This window comes from Solanum pennellii, chromosome 10 (assembly GCF_001406875.1).
Source record: "Solanum pennellii chromosome 10, SPENNV200".
NCBI classification, from domain to species: Eukaryota; Viridiplantae; Streptophyta; class Magnoliopsida; order Solanales; family Solanaceae; genus Solanum; species Solanum pennellii.
In genome coordinates, this window is record NC_028646.1 from 78,863,777 (window position 1) to 78,886,522 (window position 22,746).

The window sequence follows — 22,746 nt, forward strand, 5'->3', positions numbered from 1 at the left end:
ATAACTCCTGTCTGTGTTGTCGTAAGACACTTGTTTTGCTTGTATCTCTATATGGCTATACAGATAACACTCCTGTTAGCTGCTACTGTATACATTTTCATGTAAGCTTCTAGACTCTTGTTGAAGAGGCAGAATAAGATTCTGAACAAAATGAACCTGACATAAGACCGAAGAAGTTGAAAACCAACATGACCTGAGGAAGCTGGTGATGCTGCAGCAATGCTATATAAGAATGTGTGTGTATTATTATATATGTTATCGATAATTCATCCTTTCTTAGAGAAGTTGCCTTGTTTAATTAAGACAACACCTCTTCAGTTGATTGAGCCATATCCATTTTCTTTGGATAATGTAATACAAGAACAGAAAGATTCTGAAGGAAATCGCGCTGCTGTTAACAGTTGCCACTTTGTTGGCTTGTTGCTCTACTTAGTTTAGCGATGTTGTAAATGTTACTGATTACTCGGAGAGTAACACCGTTTTCGACTAATTCTCCCACATCAGCATCTGAGAGAGAAGTGGAGTAAAGACAGTAGTACAAGTAATGGGCTGAGCAGACTGGAAAACATACTTTACCTAGACGGGGTCAATGTGCGATCAATAAGACCTATGGCCTAGGCTTGTACAACCTAAGGTCGGCCCAAGTGGTCGAGCCTACGTCATTATTTGTTGCTGTGGGGGCCCGCGTTCGCGCAGCCCCTGCCCAAATCTACGCCCAAAATTTCTCTGGCCCAACTGAATTTTACAAAAACAATAAACATACGTTTCTCTGCCCCATCTGTTTGATATAAGATTATTTCGACTACATTATCAAACACTACGATAAGTGATGTCTATATGACTAACAATCTAACAGAGCCATAAGTCAAAGAAGACGCGATCATGAGTCTTGGCTTCAAAGATCAAATATTTGTCTTGAAAATACAAACCAACTTCAGTACTATTACATTGGGCCTGATCTTATCGGTAGCGAATACCTTTAGCAGATGCAGGAGCTTGTGGATGATTCCAAGAGTTTGTGCTGCATATTCTTAAGTTTGGCAAAGGCCATTAATCTAAAAACTAATACCTTTTTGAAAGACTAGTTACAGATTGCTAAGCTCTAGATGACTTACTTCTACAGAAATTGATTTTACTAGAACAATTGTTTATATAGCATTGGCGAGAGTTGCTTTGGCTGATCGAGATACAAAAGGAAGATCTGCTGAAACAGATAAGGGTATAGCTGGTTTGCTTATGGTCCTTCGGTTTGTAAGATCAATGGCTATACAGCTAACAACTGTTATACATTTTCATGCAAGCTTATAGACTCTTGTTGAAAGGACAGAATAAGATTCTGAACAAAATGAACCTGAGATAAGACTGAAGAAGTTGAAAACTAACACGACCCGAGGAAGCTGGTGATGCTGCAGCGATGCTATATAAGAATGTGTGTGTATTATATATGTTGTCCAAAATTCATCCTTTCTTAGAGAACTTGACTTGTTTAATTAAGAAAACACTCTTCAGTTGATTGAGCCATATCCATTTATAACTCAAAATCTGATTTTATTATGTCTCTTGAATGCTCTCTTTGAGTATAGACTTCAGTTTTTTCCTCCATTTATTTTGATGATTGCCTTGTTTCTAGTGACTAACTTTTTGTTATCTATGCTGGAGAGAATGTCAGCGTGTTGCTACTTAGTTTAGCGTGTTGTATATGTTTACTGATTACTCGGAGAGTAACGCCATTTGGACTAATTCTCCCACATCAGAATCGGAGAGAGAAGTGGAACAAAAGCAGTAGTATTAATAATGGGCTGAGCTCACTGGATTACATACTTACCTGGACGGGGTCAATAGGTGATCAATAAGACCTATGGCCTAGGCTTGTGACCTTCATTGCACTCTGGAGGGGTGACAGCCTAAGGTCGGCCCAAGTGGTCGAGCCTACGTCATAATTTGTTGCAGCGGGGGCCTGCGTTCGCGCGGCCCCTACCCAAACCAAACTAAAAATATTCATCTATTTAGTTGATTGAGTAGAGTAATGCATATCTTATCTATTAAAAATACCTTGATTATATATTTATCTATGCTTTGTAAGTCGTATTTTTGTGTTTACTCCATGTCATTTGAAGATTACCATGTTACTGTTGACTCAACTAAGCAGCAATGTAAGTTTGTGGTTCTGCTGTTTCCTTTGATAAATATTTAGAGTGATGTCAAAGCTGAGAACAGGTGATATAAGATGTCTCTTATTAGTTAATATAGCTTCTTGTTTGAGGAACCTTTGTCTTAATTCTCTCTACTTCGGTCCCTATTTATTTATCAAATTTTGACTCTGACACACCTATTAAGAAAACAATGACTACATTACCAAAAACTAAGATGAGTGATTTCATTTCAAATTTCAGGTCTTCTGTTGTTTGCCTGAGTTAATGTTGTTTTGGTCTCAACGATAACGCCTGTCTATGATTTCGTACAATTTCCATCCCCATTGGGTAAGAAGAGTAAACACTTATTTTACATGTGGATTCATTATGTATAAGTATTTGTATCATGTGGTTCTAAACTCTTAATGTTTTGTTGCTGCTATATGTTACTGATAATTACGCGGAGAACATAGTTGCTGTGTTTTTACCAAGAACAAATTCAGTAAGTTGACACATTTTATACTTCCTAGTAGTTTCCTTTCTCTATTTCAAAACAGAATGCTAGAGAGAGTAACGCCATTTTCGACTAACTCTCCCACATCAGCATATAAGAGAGAGAAGTTGAGCAAAAGCAAGTAGTATTAATAATGGGCTGAGTTCACTGGATTACATACTTACCTGGACAGGGTCAATGGGTGATCAATAAGACCCATGGCCTAGGCTTGTGGCCTTTATTGCACTTTGGAGGGGTGCCTGCCTAAGGTCGGCCCAAGTGGTCGAGCCTATGTCATTATTTGTTGCTGAGGGGGCTTGCGTTCGCGCAGCCCCTACCCTATCCTAAGATCAAGTTTTTTGTCCTTCAACAAATTTTATAGAGAAAATCTGTGTACTTGTTTGAATGTAACACAATCTTAATTGAAAATTTTATACTTGCAGAGCATGTTGCAAATGCAGAAGTACATGAGAAACAAGACGATTCAGAAATTATAGTGAAATTGATGTTTTGAATAAATACTAGTTACACTTAAGGTATCGTGAGAAGTTCTCACTACGATGTGCTTCAGGCAGAGCCAAAGATGTTTTACACGAAGCTCTTCATGAGAACACTCTTTGCAAAATTGAATAATCATAATTGTATAGTATAAGTTCAAAATGCTGCTTCTAAGCCGTACACAAGTTTCTTTATATCCAATTATGCATCATTCTTTATAGTCGGCATCTGAAGAGGAGATGCGTGGATCTGCCAGTAAGGATGTGTGGAAGGTTGGTTGTGACAGAGTGGGGATACTAAGGTAGAGGTAGGCCGAGGAAGCACTGAGGGAGTTGATTAGATAGGACACAACAGAACTTTAGCTTAGGCCAGAGGGCTAGTAGGTAGCTGAGTGTTGTCGAGTTTTGTGTGGGAGAGGCAGGGTGGCTAGCCTCTTCTCCGCTTCTCCTTGTTAGGATTATTATTTAGTAACCCCGTGGTTTTTTTTCTCTGTGTGTGTATTGCTATATTTTGCTATTCGTTTTCTTCATTTGCTTTGTATCTTTTCTTCAATGTGTATTACCTCTTCAAACCCCACTTGTGGGATTATATCGAGTATGTTGTTGTCTCATTTCATGAAATGATTTCTTTGGTAATGCAGCTTCTAGTCAATCAGTTAGATCCTCTGAGTGAGCAACAAGTAGCTGACTTTAACAATTTGCAGCTGTCATTCCATCATGCTGAAGTTGCTCTCTCACAAGATATGAGATGCAGCTAAGTTGCTATATTTTAAAGTATTACTGTATGTGCCTTGTGGAAGTACAAAATTTGTTTTTCAAAGTACAGAGAAATTTAGCAGGGATGTTTGTCATTTAGATAGTTTTCCAAAGTGGTGTATATTGTGCTTTGGGAAAAGGGTCTGATATACCCCTCAACTTTATTATTTAGAGCTGATATACCCCTCGTTATTAAAGTGGCTCATATATACCCTTACTTGTAAACAAATGACTCATATATACCCTTTTCCTCTAACGGAAATGAAAAAAATAATTTTAATCTAAATTTTTATTATTTTTTTCTAAAAAATATAATCCCATATGAGTAAATTTAATCCTCGTCAAACATATTTTTTTTGACTTTTTTTTATTTCAATGACTAATTTATAATTATTATTTTGATAATCAAATTTATTTATATTTCACTAATATTTTTGTAAAACTTATTGTAGATGACCAAATTTTTTCTTCGAATACGAAATTAAATTACAATACACACAAAAAAAATAGTTTAATTTTTTTCTCTCTTTAAACTAAGGAATGAAAGAAAAAAATAAAATAAGAATAAGAAACTCAAATAATTATAATAAAAGAAGTCAAAAAATAGTTTATGTGTGAAAAAAATTATAATATACCTTGAACTTTGATAGAAGAATCATATATATCCCTAAATATTTTTTTTTTTTAAAAATTAGAAGTAATAAATGTAAATTTAAAACTAATTTTTTAACTTCCGTCAAATGAAGGGTATATGTGAGCCATTTTGTAACGGCAGGGGTATATATGAGCCGTTTATATAATGGTAAGGACATATATGAGCCACTTTTATAACGAGGGTATATCAGCTCCAAATGACAAAATTGAAGGGTATATCAGACCCTTTTCCCTTGTGCTTTTGTTCCACTTCTTTTTGTGTGGATTGAAACATTTTAATTTTGTTGAATTAACCTTCTGTACTCTCTAATATATCTTGTGAAATTATTTTCTGTACGAATTGCAAGACCAATTGCTTAAATTTTTTTTTTCCAAAAAAGTTAATGTATTTTTAGCATTACTTTTTTACTTAAGCAATGATCTATGGAAAACAAAACCTTTAAAACTGTGAATACACCAATATTTTCAGATTCCACGTTGTATTTGACAAAGTTGATAGTCATGCAACCAAACAATGAAATATTGATTATTACTTTTACTCTATCCGTTTGAAATAAAATGTCATATTTCCTTTTTAGTTTGTTATTTTAAAAAAAAAATAACACCTTTCCTTTTTTTGACAACACTTTAGATTTTAACTTTTCACGTCTCATCTTTAAGACTACAAGATTAAAAAATATTTTGCTACATTTGATATAACTTTAATTTAGAATCACAAGATTAGAAAATCTTCTTTCTTTTCTTAAATTCCGTTTCAAGTCAAATTAGGCCATCTTTTTCGAAACGGAGGAAGTAGTTAATATGCAGTGGTAAACCTGATTCAGTCTTAGAGGGCTAAAGGCTTATAGGGTCTCTGATTCAAACTTTGTGCATGGAGAAAAACGCTTTCTCCGAATGAGCCTCGTAATGTATGATTTGGATTTTATCGAGACTTTAATGTGAATTCTGACATCCGAACACCGAGTTGGACAACCAAAAAAAATTATTTTTTTATTTATTTACATATTTCCTTAGTAAATAATAATTATAAGACGCATTTAACTATTTTACACTTGATGCAATTGAAGTTTTTATAAATTTAAAAATAAATTTAATTTTACTCTGAAATAACTATTTTTAGAATTCACAACCAATAATTTTGAAAGGGAGTAGTAGTAAATAAACAACTTTTTTTTTTGTTTAAATTTCAAAACTGACTTAAAAAAAAAAGAAGAAATTAGTTTTCAATTTATCATATGTTTTTATTGCTTAATTTTTTTTTTATTTTTTGTCTTGTTAAAAAGTATAGAAGGGTTTTATTTTCACTTTGTGAAAAATTGATCTGGGTGAAGAACAAATCAATCCTTTCTGGGTTCAAATTGGGAAGGACCCAAGTCAAACTGGTAAATATAGCAAACAATAGGCAAATAGTTCATTGTAATCAAAGCAAAATTGATCTTCATTTTCCCTTTTTTGTCTCTTCAGAATTAGGTAGAACTTAGCAGATCTTTGTTAGGTAGAAAACAGGGCAAAAATCTCGTTTTTATCGCTGCAAATATGAACGTCGGACCATCTGGTTTCAGTAAGTTTCTGAATCCCACATCAATTACGCTTTTTTTTTTTGGATGAATTTAGTATAGAGAATTGCTTGTTTTCTAATTTTGTTTTCACTTTGATGTGGTAGACAACGCACCAGTGACAAGGGCATTGGTAATTGCGTGTACTATCTTCACCATCATATTTGGTGTTCGTGGTCGTGGAAATCAGCTGGGATGGTCTTATCAGGTAGTTCTACTTTCTGGGTATCTCTTGGTTTTGGTTCTTTTTAGGTGGGGTTAGTTTTTTGTTTTGTGGATTTGGGTATTAAGATAGTGATGGAAGAGTTTTCGCCTTTTGGGTATTATGATGTTGCTATTTTGCCTCACCCCTTTTCATGTATTGAGTTGAATTAGGTTTGAAGGTTTCTAGAACTGTGAAAAGAATATAAAGATTGGATCTTTAGTGCATAGTGACACATTATTGTTTCTAAATCTGGATTTGAATCGTAGCATCTTGTCAATATGAGATGGGAGTGAACACAACTATAGCTAGACTGGCATGTTATTTAGTTCAATGCATATCGGCAGTTGGTTTTGGGAGATCTTATGTATTTGTGTTTGATTTATTCTTCTGTGCATGAAATATGTTTGCTCAGTTTGACCCTTGTCCAATTATAAGCTTAGCGGCAGCTAAGGATAGTTGTTAAGGTGTACACAATCCTTTTTCAAAAAATTCTGAGGGGGATACTCACTCTTTATGTCTTAAGAGCATAAAATACATCATGTTTTCTCATCAAGTCAAGCATGCCTATGTAATAGCATTATTGCTGGATCGTTTTCCATTTATCAGTGTTGTGCACTTTGAGGCTACACTAAAATAGGTTATCTTCTATATCTATCGAACATGGGTTTGTCACTCCATGAAGCTTGAAGCTACTTAACAGTTTTCTTCCTTGTCTGTAAACGTGGATAACTTTGAATGTCTTGTGTATGAGCTTGGAACCACATATACTCCTTAGCCAAGCTCCACAATAAACAATGACTAAGCACAATTAGCAGATACAGCTAGCTAATCTTGAATCCATGTTTACTAAATCAGGTTTATCAAGTATGAGTACAGGTTTGTCTGTGGACAAGCTCACATACAATTTGTAGGAGACTTTTGGTTTATTTTGAGGTTTTCTTATGAAGTGCTCATACCAATGTCATATCCTCTTGAAAAGGAGTCCATGTAATATTGAATACCAAATAGTTTTATTCGTACCATGTATGGTACTCCGCTAATGCCACCACATTTGTTTTTTATCATGACATCATCAAGCTGTTTTATCCAATAGTAATGTAGACTTTATAGGCTCACTTGATGGGGTTGCTAATGCAATATGTAGGTTCAATAGGCCTAATAGTCTTACAAAATACCCATCATCCAATAGCAATACTAGATTGTAAATGGTTTTCTCCTATTTTACTATCAACCTTCGAATTTGAAGAGATACGAGCTCTGTCAATTTCCATGTGAAGACATATAATTTGTTCGTAACAGCAGGGGATATACCATACATACCTAATTGGTTTAGAAGCACCAAACTCACACGTCTGTTTGTTTCGGTAACTTAAGAATAAATTGTTTCTTATTTAACCTATATAATTTTTTTGTTGTATAGCTGAGCTTTGGAGAAATATAAGATTCTCTTTTAACCTATATGTGTTTTCATCTCATAGCTAAATCCATTCTGAGTTTTTGAAATTTATAAATATCGGGTTCTGTTTCTCCTAATATACAATTTTGTTTTATAGAGGATTTGTTCTCTTTTACTGTTTTCTTAGGTATGATCTCATTGTTTCAGTAGGATTCCCTATAACGCCATAGTAAAACTGCTAATTGATGCATCTCTTTTGCTTGTTCCAGGATATCTTCCAGAAGCTTCAAATCTGGAAGCTGATCATATCGGCTTTTACCTTTTCTTCTACCCCTGAACTAGTATTTGGATTATATCTGCTGTACTACTTCCGTGTCTTCGAGAGGCAAATCGGTTCAAACAAATATTCTGTGAGTGCTTATTGGAGTAGTAATTTTCTTGGATAAGTTATTGCGGCAGCTTCAACTTGCTTAATAACAATGGATAAAAGATAAAGGCAACAGGTGTTAAATCAACTAATAGGCAAATAATAAAAGTCACAGTGGATACTGTTTTCCTTCTCTTTTCTACCTTTCTTTCCCTTTTCTGCAGTGTAGTTTATTTTTCTACCTCTTTCTCTGCAGGTTTTCCTGCTGTTCTCTTTTGTGGTCTCTTTATTACTTGAGGTTCTTGCTCTACAACTTATTAAAGGTATTGGTCATTCCTAATCATCAGATATGATAAAGGGCTTACTCCAACTGTTCTTTGTTTATAAGATTGATCATCTCTTGGAAAGAATTAGTGTTCATTTTTGTCAACCTTCAATCATCTCTGGCTTCTAATGCCGTATAATGTCCTACCTACAAGAAAACAGAATAGTGAGGTGTCCTTCTAATGCCATATAATATCCTACAAGAAAAGGGAATATTGAAGCATCTGATCCATTGATATATTTTAATGTTTTTAAAACTGACGAACAGGTTCCTTAGCCATTGATATGTTTTAATTTTTCATTTTCAGATCCTTCCTTGAGTATCCTGTCTGGGCCCTATGGACTAATTTTTTCTTCCTTTGTGCCCTTTTATCTCGACATTCCGGTTTCTACCCGGTTCCGCTTATTTAGTCTCAACTTCTCTGACAAGACTTTTATTTATTTAGCTGGCCTCCAGGTATATATACTTTATCACGGCTTCTAATTAAATATTGTCCTAGCTTGAGTTTCTTATTATCCATATTTACTTGATATTTTATCTTACAGCTTCTTTTCTCATCCTGGAAAAGATCTATTGTACCCGGGCTCTGTGGAATAATTGCAGGTTGCTTGTATCGTTTAAACTTTTGCCGTATTAGGAAAGTGAAGGTTTGCCCCTCTTGTTTTTCAAAATTCTCTCTTTCTCTGTGTGTGTCTCTGTCTGTTCATACATATTTAAGTTTTGTTTCTACTGAGTTCGCATTCTCTGAAAATAATTACTGTAATCTCATGGTATTTGGTATTTATGTGATACTATCACTTCTTTCTTTTTATATGCCTGGAGAATTTGACTTAGTCTTGCATTCACATATATAGAATATTGCTCCTAGTCATTAGCATTTCTTTTCTTTTCTTGAATTTGATGTAGTTGGAAGTTCATGGACCTTCTATCTGAGTTGATGGGAATAACCCTTGTTCTGACTTCTGAATGACTACAAGAAATAACTAGGCTCCATTTCTCATCAAGTAGCTAGATCTGAATGTGTCTTGTAGGCCGAATGCTATTGCTGGAAGGCAAAGCAAATGCTTCTTGTTGAAGTTAATAATGCAATGTAGGAACACGTTTGTAAGCTTCATAGAAGTAGAGAACTCTGAGCACCGCTGTAGAATTGACAATTGATTTTATGGTTTTGAAATGACATCTCCAAATATTTTGTTGCTTGAGATGCTAATGGTGCACCTTTTATCGTACATGATTTTCCATGATGTTTTATTATGAATCTGACTCGCATCAATTTTCTTTCTTTTAGTTCCCAGAATTTATTACATCCTTCTTTGCTCGACTTTCTTGGCCATCGATGGGTAACCTGCCACCGCCTTCTGCACCAGCAAGAAATGCTCCAGGAAACGTACCAATCTTTGCTGGTCGCCAAATGGAGGTGAGTATTGTTTTTGATGCCTTGGTTTAGTTAGTATAGTTAACTCTTTGATGTTTTAAGGGAAAGCTGTCTCTCAGTGTCAGGTTAGTTGAAAGAAATGCATCTAAAATAAATATCTTCCTTGGACTGTCTATCCTGAAATTGGACCAGTATTACTCCAATTGGATAAAATATAAAGCACTTGACTTTTTAAGAAAGATAATTCTTCATGGTTATTAGAGATCGAGATGTTCAAAAGTACCCAGTCCCTCAAGAGAAACAGTCTAGAGTTCAAAAAATAAAAGAAGAGAAATAATTATTATTTGTTTCCTATCAACATCTCACGTCCTCTCTCTGGCTAGCTTTAATCTACAACTTTTCTCTTCTCTTCATTGGCTTATGTAAAACATAATTGAGAATACTTTACCTTTACTGACCAAAAAAAAAAGAGAATAGTTGAACTTTTCTATGTACACCCTCCTCAGACCTCGCTTGTGGGATTACACTGGGTATATTGTTGTTGTCTCTCTTTTTATTTTCTGGGGTGGGAGGTGAGGAGTTACTTGAAAAAGGAAGTGCTCTCTCTTTTCTCTCACAGAGAGAGACTGCGACCATGTGAGGATGGTGGATCAGAATAGTGAAAAAAGAATATTGAATGACGAGAAGGCAAATAAAAACACAAATAATCAGAAGTTTCAAGTTCCATATATTTTTTCCATGTATAGAAAGAAGAATGATTAGTCCATCTAGAAAGTGACATGATTAAGAGGGGGAAAAAGAGATGATGAAAGAAGAATTAATAATCAAGTCGTGGAACTTATATTCGTATATCTACTGCAATGTTATTTTTTCTGATGTAAGTGAGAGTTTGCTAATGATTAAACATTGATTGTCCTCTCCATGTCTACTGGCGAATTCTGAGCCTACTGCTATTTGCACTCTAGAATCTTGTTTATTATGTTAAGAGTTTTATCAGTTAAGTTTAGCTTTCACATTTCTCACTTATGTCGATGGATTTCAAATTTTATCTGGACCAATAGAATTGAGAGGTCACCTTGTTCAAAATATAAGTGAATTGATGGGCCATATTCATCCACCAATGAGTTGATTCTTGGTGTGTTCCAATTGAAAACCAACTTCAGTCGCATCTAAAGTTTCTATACTTCAGTCGCATCTAAAGTTTCTATGGTCCTTTTTGAAAGATTATGAACGTTCTGACATTAGTCTACTGCTTTCTCCTGCATATTTTAGGGGAACTACCCAGCTCCAGTTTCATCCACCCCAGAACCACCAGAAGACGCTATTTCTATGCTGGTATCGATGGGCTTTGATAGGAACTCAGCAAGGCAGGCACTCATCCATTCAAGAAATGATGTTAATATAGCCACAAACGTCCTTCTCGAGTCGCAATCACACTGAGATGGAACTTGCAGCAGTTCCTGGAGGTGTTCATAATATGGAATTTTTTTGGGAATGGTTGGATTTACTTTCTCTTCCAATCTTTCAAGGTGCTCTTCGGTTTTTGTTCCTCTGTTTCTTTAGCATTTCATGCACTTATCTCATTCCAACACCACCCTAATTGATTGTAATACCTGGATCATCATATACAGGGTTGTTCAAATGCATCATTTTAGAGATTAGGTTATTATGTATAGTTGCAATGATGAGCTCTTACTGGTTTTCTGGTGATTGTAAATCTGACCAAATTACTCACTCCTATAGGTTGAAAATAGTTTCTTGCTTTTTCGAATCCTGAATCATCCTCTTATTGGAGCCTGAATGTTGATTGGTTCTTTATTCGTTATCTTGGTGATGGCTTGTGTTTTTAGTTGTGCCACATGCACATTGTTCGAGTACTTATAACAACTAAAGCCCACGTCTAGCTTCTTCTTATGTGTGCATCTTCAAGCTCTGGGAAGGCAGTAAACGAAGCCTCAAGTCATCGCTAGGCCATTTCCATACTCATCCTCAAGTAAATTTTAATCAGTTTAACACACTTAGCTATATGTATAAAATATTCTCTTGTGTACATTAAAAATATGTCACACTGATAACAACAGACAGTTGAAGCTTTTGCTATTCCATTTTAGCAAGCGTAATTTGTTGAAAACTATAAAATATGGACTGTGAGATGATGGAAATAACTATGAATAAACATTGAAAAGTATTTATGATATAAAATTACAAATATGTCTAGAAGTCATTTTGAGGGCTCGAGTCTTGACTAGAAGTCTGTAATTAATGTTTTGGAGGGATTCAGTCCTTTCCACCAGACTGATGCTGAGATAACTAACAATACGACATAAATGACACCATATCTATATTGTCATTTTGTTTGGTAAAACAACTTTGTCTGATTGTCACATCCTTATCTATCTTAGGATTGAAACTTGTGGTTAAAAACTAATGTAAGGGTCCAAGATAGTGATCTTCAAAATGACTAACTAAATTATGAGCCATGCCGCACCTAATGGTGTGGTCTAGTGGGTCAATAAAGTGGTTTAGAGCTACGAGGTCTCAGGTTTAAATACCACTAGGTGATTCTCCCCATCTATCCTAACAAAGTGCACGAAAGCTGATTCGGACATCACGGTCATAAAAAACGTAAAGTAAAATATGAGGCCATGTCTTCCATTTTGCTGGTCTTGTTTACTCAATTCTCCTTATAAAATGTAAAGTTGAAAGAACTAATCCTGAACTTAAACAAGTCTCCTCTCTCCATCTCAAATTCTTCTTTTGTTTGAGTAAGAAATGGATGTCCTTGAATTTTTTCTTCCTCTCTTGATTATCATCATGTGTTATACTTACTCTACATGGTGGTATCTTAGTAATAGGTGGTGGAGATCAAGCTCAGTGCCAACAAATTGGCCACTAGTTGGAATGTTGCCTGGGCTTTTTCGAAATGCTCATCGTGTCCATGAATTTGTAACCGATGCTCTTGTAGAAACTAAGGGAACTTTTGAGTTTCATGGTCCTGTTCTTGCCAACTTGAACATGTTACTTACTAGTGATCCAGCAAATATCCATCATATCCTTAGTAAAAATTTCTCAAACTATCCAAAGGGTGTTGAGTTCCGTAAAATTTTCGATATATTAGGAAATGGGATATTCAATGTTGATTATGAGCTATGGGAGATGCATAGGAAGACCACCATGTCCTTAATGAATCATCCCAAGTTCCAAACATTGTTGGAGAGGAACATGTGGAGCATTATTGAAGACAGACTCCGACCGATTCTTGATGCTTTTGCTGAACAGGACAGGCTGCTTGATTTGCAAGATATTTTCCAGAGACTCACTTTTGATGCTATCAGCAAATTGTTACTTGATCATGATCCAAAAAGTTTGTCTATTGGCTTACCTCATGTGCCATGTGAAAAGGCGTTCAACGACACTGTAGATGCACTTCTTTACAGACATTTGTTGCCAGAAAGTTGCTGGAAATTGCAAAAATGGCTTCGAATTGGTAAAGAAAAGAAGCTCATTCAAGCATGGGAAGCTTTTGATCAGTTCCTATATCCTTGCATTTCGCAGAAGCAAGAAGAATTGCTGCATAAAAGTACAATCAAAGACGAGGAATTCACATTTTTAAACGCGTACATCAAAATGTACAATCAATGGAAAGATGGTGATTTGGGTACTCTGCAAACATTTCTAAGGGACACTTACTTGAGTTTGATGCTTGCTGGTAGAGACACCACAAGTGCAGCTCTCACTTGGTTTTTCTGGCTCTTAGCTAAAAATCCCTTAGTAGAGAAAAGGATTAGAGAAGAAATTCAACAACAGTTGAATCTAAAAGTAGATGAAAATCTCAACTTTTTCAGCCTACAAGAAACAAGAAAACTAGTCTATCTACATGGTGCTTTGTGTGAAACCCTGAGGCTCTTTCCATCAGTTGCGATTGAGCACAAACTTCCACATGACTTTGACATTCTTCCGAGTGGTCACCATGTTAGTCCAAACACGAGAGTTGTGCTATCACTCTATACAATGGGGAGAATGGAAAGTATATGGGGGGAAGATAGATTAGAATTCAAGCCAGAGAGATGGATTTCTAAACGAGGAGGGATCAAACACGAGCCATCTTTCAAATTCTCAGCCTTTAATGCAGGTCCAAGGACTTGTTTAGGGAAGGAAATGACGTTCATTCAGATGAAAATAGTGGCAGCTACCATCATATACAATTATCATATCCAATTAGGGGAAGATCAAATAATTGCTCCAAGTGCTTCTATTATCATTCAAATGAAACATGGTCTGAAAGTTAGACTCGAGAAAAGGGTTCCTCTCTAATCGATACCAAATGCATGAAAAATGCTAGAGCATTGGTTCTCTTAGGTTCTTGTTTCTTTAACATTTCAGCACTTGTCTCATTTCAACGCCACCCTAATTGATTGTAATACCTCGATCTGCCTATGCATGGTTTCCCAAATGCATCATTTTATAGATTACGTTATGTATAGTTGTAGTGATGAGCTCTTACTGGTATTCTGGTGATTGTAAATCTAACCAAATAACTCACTCCTATAGGTGTGATGCTAAATCTGTGCCAGAGGCAAAGATGTCATAAAATATTGGACTGGTTCAACAAATTCTGTTAGCAACTAACAGTTGAAGCTTTTACTATTCCATTCTAGCAAGCTTTTGACTACACACACCTCTGCGTTGTTACCCAAATACTCATCCTAAACAATCTCTTCCGGTTCAAAGATGTGACATCTTTGCCTATTCTTGTTCAGGGTCTTCTAGAATCGTAAAACAGTCTCGTCTAGAGAGTCAATGCTTCCTAGTTTTTTTCCTTTCTAGGTCTTGACTAGAAGTCTCTAATTAAGGTAGGACAGATTCAATCAATTCTAATAGACTGCTGCTTAGACAACTAATAATATGACAAAATGGTACCATATCTAATTTATCATCTACGTATGGGCCCTGTCAGATTCTCACATCCTTATCTATCTTAGCTTGTTGACATTGACAATTGTGCTTAGCAACTCATGTAGAACCTATGTTGCTCGGACTCTTCGAAAATGTCAACGGGTGCGTGTTGGATTCGCCAAAAGTAGTGTATTTTTGGAGAATCGACATGGATGCGGCATTAAAAGTGAATAGTCCGTGCAACTAAATGTGGGAGACCAATATAGTGATCTTGTAAATGCCTAAGTCAGATATTAGCCCATGCCTTCCCTTTTCTGGTCTTATAAAATGTGAAGTTGAGAGAACTAATTCTCAACTTAAACAATTCCCTTCTCTCAATCTCCAAAGAAATGGATGTCCTTGAACTTTCTCTCCCTCTCTTGATTATCATCATGTGTTTTACATGGTGGTACCTTAGTAATAGATGGTGGAGATTAAGCTCAGTGCCAACAAATTGGCCTCTTGTTGGAATGTTGCCTGGGCTTATTCGAAATGCTCATCGTGTCCATGAATTTGCAACTGATGTTCTTGTGGAAACTAAGGGAACTTTTGAGTTTTATGGTCCTGTTTTTGCCAACTTGAACATGTTAGCTACTAGTGATCCTGCAAATATCCATCATATCCTTAGTAAAAATTTCTCAAACTATCCAAAGGGTGTTGAGTTTCGTAAAATTTTCGATAGATTAGGAAATGGGATCTTCAATGTTGATTATGAGCTATGGGAGATTCATAGGAAAACCACCATGTCCTTAATGAGTCATGCCAAGTTCCAAACTTTTCTAGAGAGGAACATGTGGGACATTATCGAAAATGCGCTCCGACCTATTCTTGATACTTTTGCTGAACAGGACACCCTGTTTGATTTGCAAGATATTTTCCAGAGATTCACTTTTGATGCTATCAGCAAATTGTTACTTGACTATGATCCCAAAAGTTTGTCTATTGATTTACCTCATGTGTCATGTGAAAAGGCGTTCAACGACGTTGTGGATGCACTTATGTACAGACACATCTTGCCAGAAGGCTGCTGGAAATTGCAAAAATGGCTTCGAATTGGTAAAGAAAAGAAGCTCATTCAAGCATGGGAAGCTTTTGATCAGTTCTTATATCCTTGCATTTCGCGGAAACAAGAAGAGCTGATGCATAATAGTTCAATCAAAGACGAGGAATTTACGTTTTTAAACGCGTACATCAAAATGTACAATCAATGGAAAGATGGTGATTTGGGTACATTGCAAACATTTCTTAGGGACACTTTCTTGAATTTGATGTTTGCTGGTAGAGACACCACAAGTGCAGCTCTCACTTGGTTTTTCTGGCTCTTAACTAAAAATCCCTTAGTAGAGAAAAGGATTAGAGAAGAGATTCAACAAAAACTCAATCTCAAAGAGGGCGAAAATCTCAAGTTTTTCGCAATAGAAGAAGCAAGAAAACTAGTCTATCTACATGGTGCTTTGTGTGAAACCCTGAGGTTGTTTCCGTCAGTTGCAATTGAGCATAAACTTCCACTTGAATTTGACATTCTTCCGAGCGGTCACCATGTTAGTCCAAACACAAGAGTTGTGCTATCGTTCTATACAATGGGGAGAATGGAAAGTATATGGGGAAAAGATTGCCTAGAATTCAAGCCAGAAAGATGGATTTCTGAACGTGGAGGGATCAAACATGAGCCATCTTTCAAATTCCCGGCCTTTAATGCAGGTCCAAGGACTTGTATAGGTAAGGAAATGGCATCCATTCAAATGAAAATAGTGGCAGCTACCATCATATACAATTATCATATCCAATTAGGGGAAGATCAAATAATTTCTCCAAATGCTTCTATTATCATTCAAATGAAACATGGTCTGAAAGTAAGGCTTTTCAAAAGGGTTCCTCTTATGTCCAATGCATGAACAATTCTAGAATATTGATGTATCTAGGATCTTATGTAAGCAGTGTCGATATAATTACTATATCATGATTGTGCATCTTAGTATACTGCATTCAAGTGCATCAATAAAATCGTCCTCATGAGTTAGTTTTTATTATGTTATAAACGCATCATCATAGTCTTGTGTTCTTTTTTTTCAATTAATGTGAACTCTTGTTATTATATATCGAAATGTTGGATGACATCCCTTGCATGGTTATGGCCCCTATGTGATGTTCAATGTTTTAGTAAATATTTCGAAAATCTGAATGGAGATGTCCTTTTTCTTTATCTGCTTTGAAGTTTGTTTACTATTAAACATAAACAGAATACCTAAAGGAGAGCTTTTAAAGGGGCGGAGATAAGCTTCCTTTAGTTGAGGAGTTCTCTTCGATCCCTTATAGTGCACCCCATGTAGTTCCCGTTTGTATAGAGGATTGAGTGTCTTCTAGAACCATTATACAATCTCGTCTAGAGAGTCAATGCTTCGTAATAGAAGTTTGTCCCTAATTAAGGTAGGGCTGATAACTGATTCAATCCATTCCACCAGACTTCTGCTGAGACAAGTAATAGTATGACAAAAATGGCACCATATCTAACTTAGCTTGCTGGTATTGACAATTTAGTTTAGCAACTCATGTGGGAGGCAAAGATAGTGATCTTGTAAATGCCTAACTCAAATATGAGCACATGCCTTCTCTTTTCTAGTCTTATAAAATGTGAAGTTGAAAGAACTAATCCTCAACTTAAACAATTCCCTTCTCTCAATCTCTTAAAAAAAATGAATGTCCTTGAATATTTTCTTCCTCTTTTGGTTATCGTCATGTGTTTTACTTATTCTACGTGGTGGTACCTTAGTAATAGAGGGTGGAAATCAAGCTCAGCGCCAACAAATTGGCCACTAGTTGGAATGTTGCCTGGGCTTATTCAAAATACTCATCGTGTCCATGAATTTGTAACTGATGCTCTTGTAGAATCTAAGGGAACTTTTGAGTTTCATGGTCCTGTTCTTGCCAACTTGAACATGTTACTTACTAGTGATCCTGCAAATATCCATCATATCCTTAGTAAAAATTTCTCAAACTATCCAAAGGGTGTTGAGTTTCGTAAAATTTTCGATATGATAGGAAATGGAATCTTCAATGTTGATTATGATCTATGGGAGATGCATAGGAAGACCACCATGTCCTTAATGAATCATCCCAAGTTCCAAACTATGTTGGAGAGGAACATGTGGAGTATTATCGAAAACGGGCTCTGGCCTATTCTTGATGGTTTTGCTGAACAGGGTACCCTGTTTGATTTGCAAGATATTTTCCAGAGATTCACTTTTGATGCTATAACTAAACTGTTACTTGATCATGATCCAAAAAGTTTGTCTATTGGCTTACCTCATGTTCCATGTGAGAACGCATTCAACGACTCTCTTGATGCATTTATGTACAGACATTTCTTGCCAGAGAGTTGCTGGAAATTGCAAAAATGGCTTCAAATTGGTAAAGAAAAGAAGCTTATTCAAGCACGGGAGGCTATTGATCAGTTCATATATCCTTGCATTTCGCGGAAACAAGAAGAGTTGATGCATCATACAAGTACAGCCAAAGACGAGGAATTCATATTCTTAAATGCGTACATCAAAATGTACAATCAATGGAAAGATGGCGATTTGGGTACTTTGCAAACATTTCTAAGGGATACTTTCTTGAGTTTATTGTTTGCTGGTAGAGACACCACAAGTGCAGCTCTCACTTGGTTTTTCTGGCTCTTAGCTAAGAATCCCTTAGTAGAGAAAAGGATTAGAGAAGAGATTCAACAACAACTCAATCTCAAAGAGGGCGAAAATCTCAAGTTTTTCGCAATAGAAGAAGCAAGAAAACTAGTCTATCTACATGGTGCTTTGTGTGAAACCCTAAGGTTGTTTCCATCAGTTGCAATTGAGCATAAACTTCCACTTGAATTTGACATTCTTCCGAGCGGTCATCGTGTTAGTCCAAACACGAGAGTTGTGTTATCGTTCTATACGATGGGGAGAATGGAAAGTATATGGGGAAAAGATTGCTTAGAATTCAAGCCAGAAAGATGGATTTCTGAACGCGGAGGGATCAAACACGAGCCATCTTTCAAATTCCCGGCTTTTAATGCAGGTCCAAGGACTTGTATAGGGAAGGAAATGGCATTCATTCAAATGAAAATAGTGGCAGCTACCATCATATACAATTATCATATCCAATTAGAAGATCAAATAATTCTTCCAAATTCTTCTGTTATTATTAAAATGAAAAATGGTCTGAAAGTTAGGGTTGTCAAAAGGGTTCCTCTTATGTCCAATTGATATTGATGCACATAAGATTTTAGGTAAGCAGTGTCGATATATAAAGAAGTAAAATAAATTACTATAACATGATTAATAAAATCGTCTTCGTTAATTAGTTTTTATCAGATCATATTTTATACTAAAAGTAGGAAGCTCCATAGTTGAAAGTTGAATTACAAAAATATCTCTAATCATATTTAAAATAACCACTTTGTCCTGATCATTTAACTAATGTATCAAACTTTTCTTATTACGGTATTTATATCTTTTGTCTTTTAAACTACAATCAGTTATATGATTTATACTCTTTTCACATTCTTTGCACTTTATAAAGTTACTAACCTGTCAAATTTCTTTATCATTTTATTTTTACTCCTATTCTGTTAGACTACACAAAAAGCTATTATTATCGTCCTCTTATTTGTTGAGTTTACCCTAGCATAAGGTAATTCTATTTTTTTTCCTTTGAACAAGTTCAATTTCTGTTTACTGCTTAAATTTGGCTTGTGTTTATGAAATAATGTGTATAGATAATATTTTTTGTTTTATTTATTTCACACACTCTACATTTTTAGTTTGCTACAAAAAAGTATCACTCTGGGGTAGCTGTAAAACCAAATTCGTAAGTATGGAGTATATATTTCATGAGTCTGATTTTAAATCCAACTTTATTGGTATCATTTAGTGTCATTTTTGTATGCTTTGTGGCCTCTCAATTCTTATTTAGTATGTATATTTATTTTTAAAACATTATTAGTATCATACCTAAAGTTGCTATCTTCGTGAAGAAATAGAATAACTCCCAAGCATGTATCTCATTTTGTTATATGACAGATATATGTTGCATTTGAATCTATTTTTTTCAACTAAATGACTGTTCAATTGATAAATAGAGTATTATATACTTCATTTTAGGAAGTCTATATTAATATATTAGGATGAGACACGTGTCCAGAAATTAATTATATTAAAATTGAGAAGAATCTAAGTCAAAAGTTGAATTACAAAATATCTCTTGACTATTAATTTATTATCTTGAAATTATTTAAAATAATTTTTTTATTAATATTTATTTTGGGATTCATGAATTTTGACTCTTCGTATTATGATAATAATACTCCTATGTCTAACTAGACTTACAATCCAATACTCATTATTAAATTGTAAGTTATTATTAACAAGAAAACAAAAGAAATTCAATCTTTACAACTTTCACGTATGAATAGTGATGATTTTTCATATTGATAGTTGCTACAAATTTCTTAATAATTAGTCATAATGATTTTTCAATAATTACACATTTAATATATACATTGTTTTACATATTTTATCCTTAGATTTTTACTCATACATTACATTTAAATGTTATAAATTATTTAACTAAATAAATATTAAATAGCAAATAATAAATCATCATATTGATACGCATAAATTTTATTATCACTAATTCTTCATTGTAAATATATGTAACTCCCTGATTATATTTATTATGGTTTTTACTCCTATCTCTCACCATAATCTCAAATGGATTAATTTCATATTCATGACAACTCTTTGTGTTCTTCAATACTATCATATCAATAGTGACATTTGACACAATAATGTACACACTTAAATTAATTATAAAAAAGAATATCTATACTCTCTTCTCTCTTCTCTCGTCTCTTTTTATTTGTTTAGTTTAATATTTATGTTTCTTGTTTGTTGTTATTGTAAAAATTTTATAATGTTGTGTTGTTATTATTATTGAAATTTACCATGGTTTGTTGCTTTGTATACATTAGCCTAGCATGTGGTATTTTAGTATCCTCATTTGAATATTGAATTTGTGCAATAGTTTGTTATTTTTACTTTGTACACTTTTAATCAATTTAGTAATCAAATATATATTCTTTTCTTAGAAAGATATATGTAGTTTCATATGAAAATGATGAATTTTTTTTAGTAATTACATAGATTTGAAGGGGATAAAATATGTAATTTGCAATACAAAATTTATATGAAATATTTTAAAATAAATGTGCAACGCACGTTCCCAGATCTAATTACTATAAATACATCATTTTGTTTGAGTATTTCCTTCAATTAATGTAAAATCCTCTTGTTATATATCTAAATATTGGATGCATGGTTATGGGATGTTGAATCTTTATCTATTTGAAGTTTATTTACTATTTTAAATTGGTAGAATACTTACCGACCCTCCTAAGCTTGACGTGTTTTATTCAAATTTTGGATCTACATACAAAAGCCAAGTATAAGGTTGCTAAGTAGGACCAATTCTTATTTTAGGGACACCATGATTACAGAAAAATTAAGTACGTGAGTAATCAGGACCAAGTATAATTTAAAAGGAATTTTAATAAAATGCATCAAGTTTGGAAGGATCTTTATTCTTTAGGTATTCCGCCTTTTGAATTATGTCCATGTTCAATTATAAATGCAAAAGTTGGGTATCGAACTGAACTAATTAGGAACACGTTCAATTACAATTAAGCACGAAAGTTGGGTATTGAACTGAACTAATTACGATTAATTATTATTTGAGGGGGTAATAATTATAAAAAAAGTCGAATACATTAGTAATTAGGATCAAATATAATTTAATTGAAATTTGAAAAAAACACGTCAAGTTTAGAAGAATCTTTACTCTTTAGGTACTCCGCTTCTTAAATTATGGGCATGTCCAAGTTGGCACGTACTTTCTGATGATGTTAAATTTTTTTTTTTTTTTTGTGTAGTCAAATGACAAAATTAATGTGGTGTCTAAATATCATGTGCCAACCAAATCATTAACCTTGTAAAAAGAAAATCTTTTGGTTTTTTAGAAGAGCCACACCTTTGAACTAACTAGTGGTTCACCAAAACATTAATTGACAACTCATGGTATGTGACTTGTCCAAGACCTAATTGTCTGTTACCTATTAGCCCCAGCTCAAGGTTAAAATTGACATCATACAAAACTTTAGCTAACCGCTCGTATAAAGTTAAATATATAGATAGGCACGTTTTCGTAACAATTCATATAAGTTATACTTGAATTGATTTGTAAATGTCACGTCGAACGCAATTGTCTAGTAGTTCAACTTTGTATAGATCTAAGTGCTAAAATATCATAGAACCATTAAAATATCAGTTTATCGGCTATCAATCGTTATCGATTCAGTTATCAGTTTAACTGTTTTTAAATATTTTTTACACAGAGAAAAGAACATTGAAAATCACTTAGAACTGAATGAACCATGCGCATGAAATATTGCATCTTATTCAAAAGCAAATACCGACACCTAATTGAATAACCGAAAGTTATTCACAAATGAATTATAATTTATTAGTTTACTATCGAATTATCAATTAACCCGTTAAAAAAAAACTTAATATGCGCTCTAAAGAAATTGATCGAAAGAAATATACCTTTTCTGACTGGAGGGCGATCATACCCTAAATTAACAAAGAAATTAAAGTTAGTTAATGTGATCATGACATCGCAAGTGATTGCAAGAGTAGTCCACTTCCTTGCTTCGTACACTAGTCTTAAATAAGGCGTGCAAGTCTACCCATTAGTAAGTGATTCGGTATTGAAGCGAAGAAAAAGCTAGTTGAACTAGACAATACTTTTGCTTATTAACTCATGTAGGGTCCAAGATAGTGATTTTGAAAATGACACTTAAATTAAACATTGATGTCCTAGAGTGTCACGACCCAAAACCGGGGCCGCGACTGGCACCCACAATTTCCCTCCTATGTGAGCGAACCAACTAATCTAACCCTTATCATTTTAACATATATCAACAGAAAATAATGCGGAAGACTTAAACTCATTAAATAA

The 22,746-nt window shown here is 34.5% G+C and overlaps 4 protein-coding genes, 1 long non-coding RNA gene, 2 other non-coding genes and 1 pseudogene across 8 annotated transcripts; all 8 read left to right on the forward strand.

Annotated features, from left to right (window-relative positions):
- Positions 1 to 567: 567 nt before the first annotated feature.
- Positions 568 to 703, forward strand: LOC114074512 (annotated as a pseudogene).
- A 1,105-nt stretch (positions 704 to 1,808) lies between these two features.
- Positions 1,809 to 4,130, forward strand: LOC107002462. Its single transcript, XR_001454515.2, has 4 exons — positions 1,809 to 2,153; positions 2,394 to 2,480; positions 2,606 to 2,634; positions 3,764 to 4,130. It is a non-coding gene; the product is annotated as an uncharacterized LOC107002462 (long non-coding RNA).
- On the forward strand, positions 1,818 to 1,978 carry LOC114074545. The gene has a single exon (XR_003574968.1). It is a non-coding gene; the product is annotated as a U1 spliceosomal RNA (small nuclear RNA).
- On the forward strand, positions 2,803 to 2,963 carry LOC114074568. Its single transcript, XR_003574988.1, has one exon. It is a non-coding gene; the product is annotated as a U1 spliceosomal RNA (small nuclear RNA).
- A 1,072-nt stretch (positions 4,131 to 5,202) lies between the features above and the next one.
- On the forward strand, positions 5,203 to 11,581 carry LOC107002596 (rhomboid-like protein 20). 2 transcript variants are annotated; one of them, XM_015200669.2, is made up of 9 exons: positions 5,203 to 5,914; positions 5,997 to 6,093; positions 6,196 to 6,296; positions 7,959 to 8,099; positions 8,313 to 8,379; positions 8,689 to 8,837; positions 8,927 to 9,028; positions 9,670 to 9,798; positions 11,029 to 11,581. In XM_015200669.2, exons 2-9 carry the CDS (start codon positions 6,069 to 6,071, stop codon positions 11,194 to 11,196), a joined length of 882 nt encoding a protein of 293 aa, XP_015056155.1. In that variant the 5' UTR covers positions 5,203 to 5,914; positions 5,997 to 6,068; the 3' UTR covers positions 11,197 to 11,581. The 2 variants fall into 2 exon arrangements, with proteins under 2 accessions (XP_015056155.1, XP_015056156.1); XM_015200670.2 differs by having other exon boundaries at positions 5,203 to 6,093.
- A 651-nt stretch (positions 11,582 to 12,232) lies between these two features.
- On the forward strand, positions 12,233 to 14,249 carry LOC107032111 (alkane hydroxylase MAH1-like). Its single transcript, XM_015233688.2, has one exon. The coding sequence runs from the start codon at positions 12,529 to 12,531 to the stop codon at positions 14,068 to 14,070; it is 1,542 nt and encodes a 513-aa protein (XP_015089174.1). The 5' UTR covers positions 12,233 to 12,528; the 3' UTR covers positions 14,071 to 14,249.
- Positions 14,250 to 14,536: 287 nt separating this feature from the next.
- Positions 14,537 to 16,873, forward strand: LOC107032110 (alkane hydroxylase MAH1-like). The gene has a single exon (XM_015233687.2). The coding sequence runs from the start codon at positions 15,042 to 15,044 to the stop codon at positions 16,584 to 16,586; it is 1,545 nt and encodes a 514-aa protein (XP_015089173.1). The 5' UTR covers positions 14,537 to 15,041; the 3' UTR covers positions 16,587 to 16,873.
- Positions 16,874 to 17,334: 461 nt separating this feature from the next.
- On the forward strand, positions 17,335 to 19,042 carry LOC107001881 (alkane hydroxylase MAH1-like). Its single transcript, XM_015199835.2, has one exon. The coding sequence runs from the start codon at positions 17,385 to 17,387 to the stop codon at positions 18,933 to 18,935; it is 1,551 nt and encodes a 516-aa protein (XP_015055321.1). The 5' UTR covers positions 17,335 to 17,384; the 3' UTR covers positions 18,936 to 19,042.
- The last annotated feature ends 3,704 nt before the right edge of the window (positions 19,043 to 22,746 follow it).

Excerpts from the sequence above, each read along its gene's own strand:
- LOC107002596 (XM_015200670.2), top strand. The coding sequence starts at position 6,069 with ATGAACGTCGGACCATCTGGTTTCA. Across the intron at positions 6,297-7,958 it reads AGCTGGGATGGTCTTATCAG|GATATCTTCCAGAAGCTTCA; the intron begins GTAGTTCTACTT and ends TGCTTGTTCCAG. Across the intron at positions 8,380-8,688 it reads TGCTCTACAACTTATTAAAG|ATCCTTCCTTGAGTATCCTG; the intron begins GTATTGGTCATT and ends TTTCATTTTCAG.
- LOC107032111 (XM_015233688.2), top strand. The coding sequence starts at position 12,529 with ATGGATGTCCTTGAATTTTTTCTTCCTCTCTTGATTATCATCATGTGT.
- LOC107032110 (XM_015233687.2), top strand. The coding sequence starts at position 15,042 with ATGGATGTCCTTGAACTTTCTCTCCCTCTCTTGATTATCATCATGTGT.
- LOC107001881 (XM_015199835.2), top strand. The coding sequence starts at position 17,385 with ATGAATGTCCTTGAATATTTTCTTCCTCTTTTGGTTATCGTCATGTGT.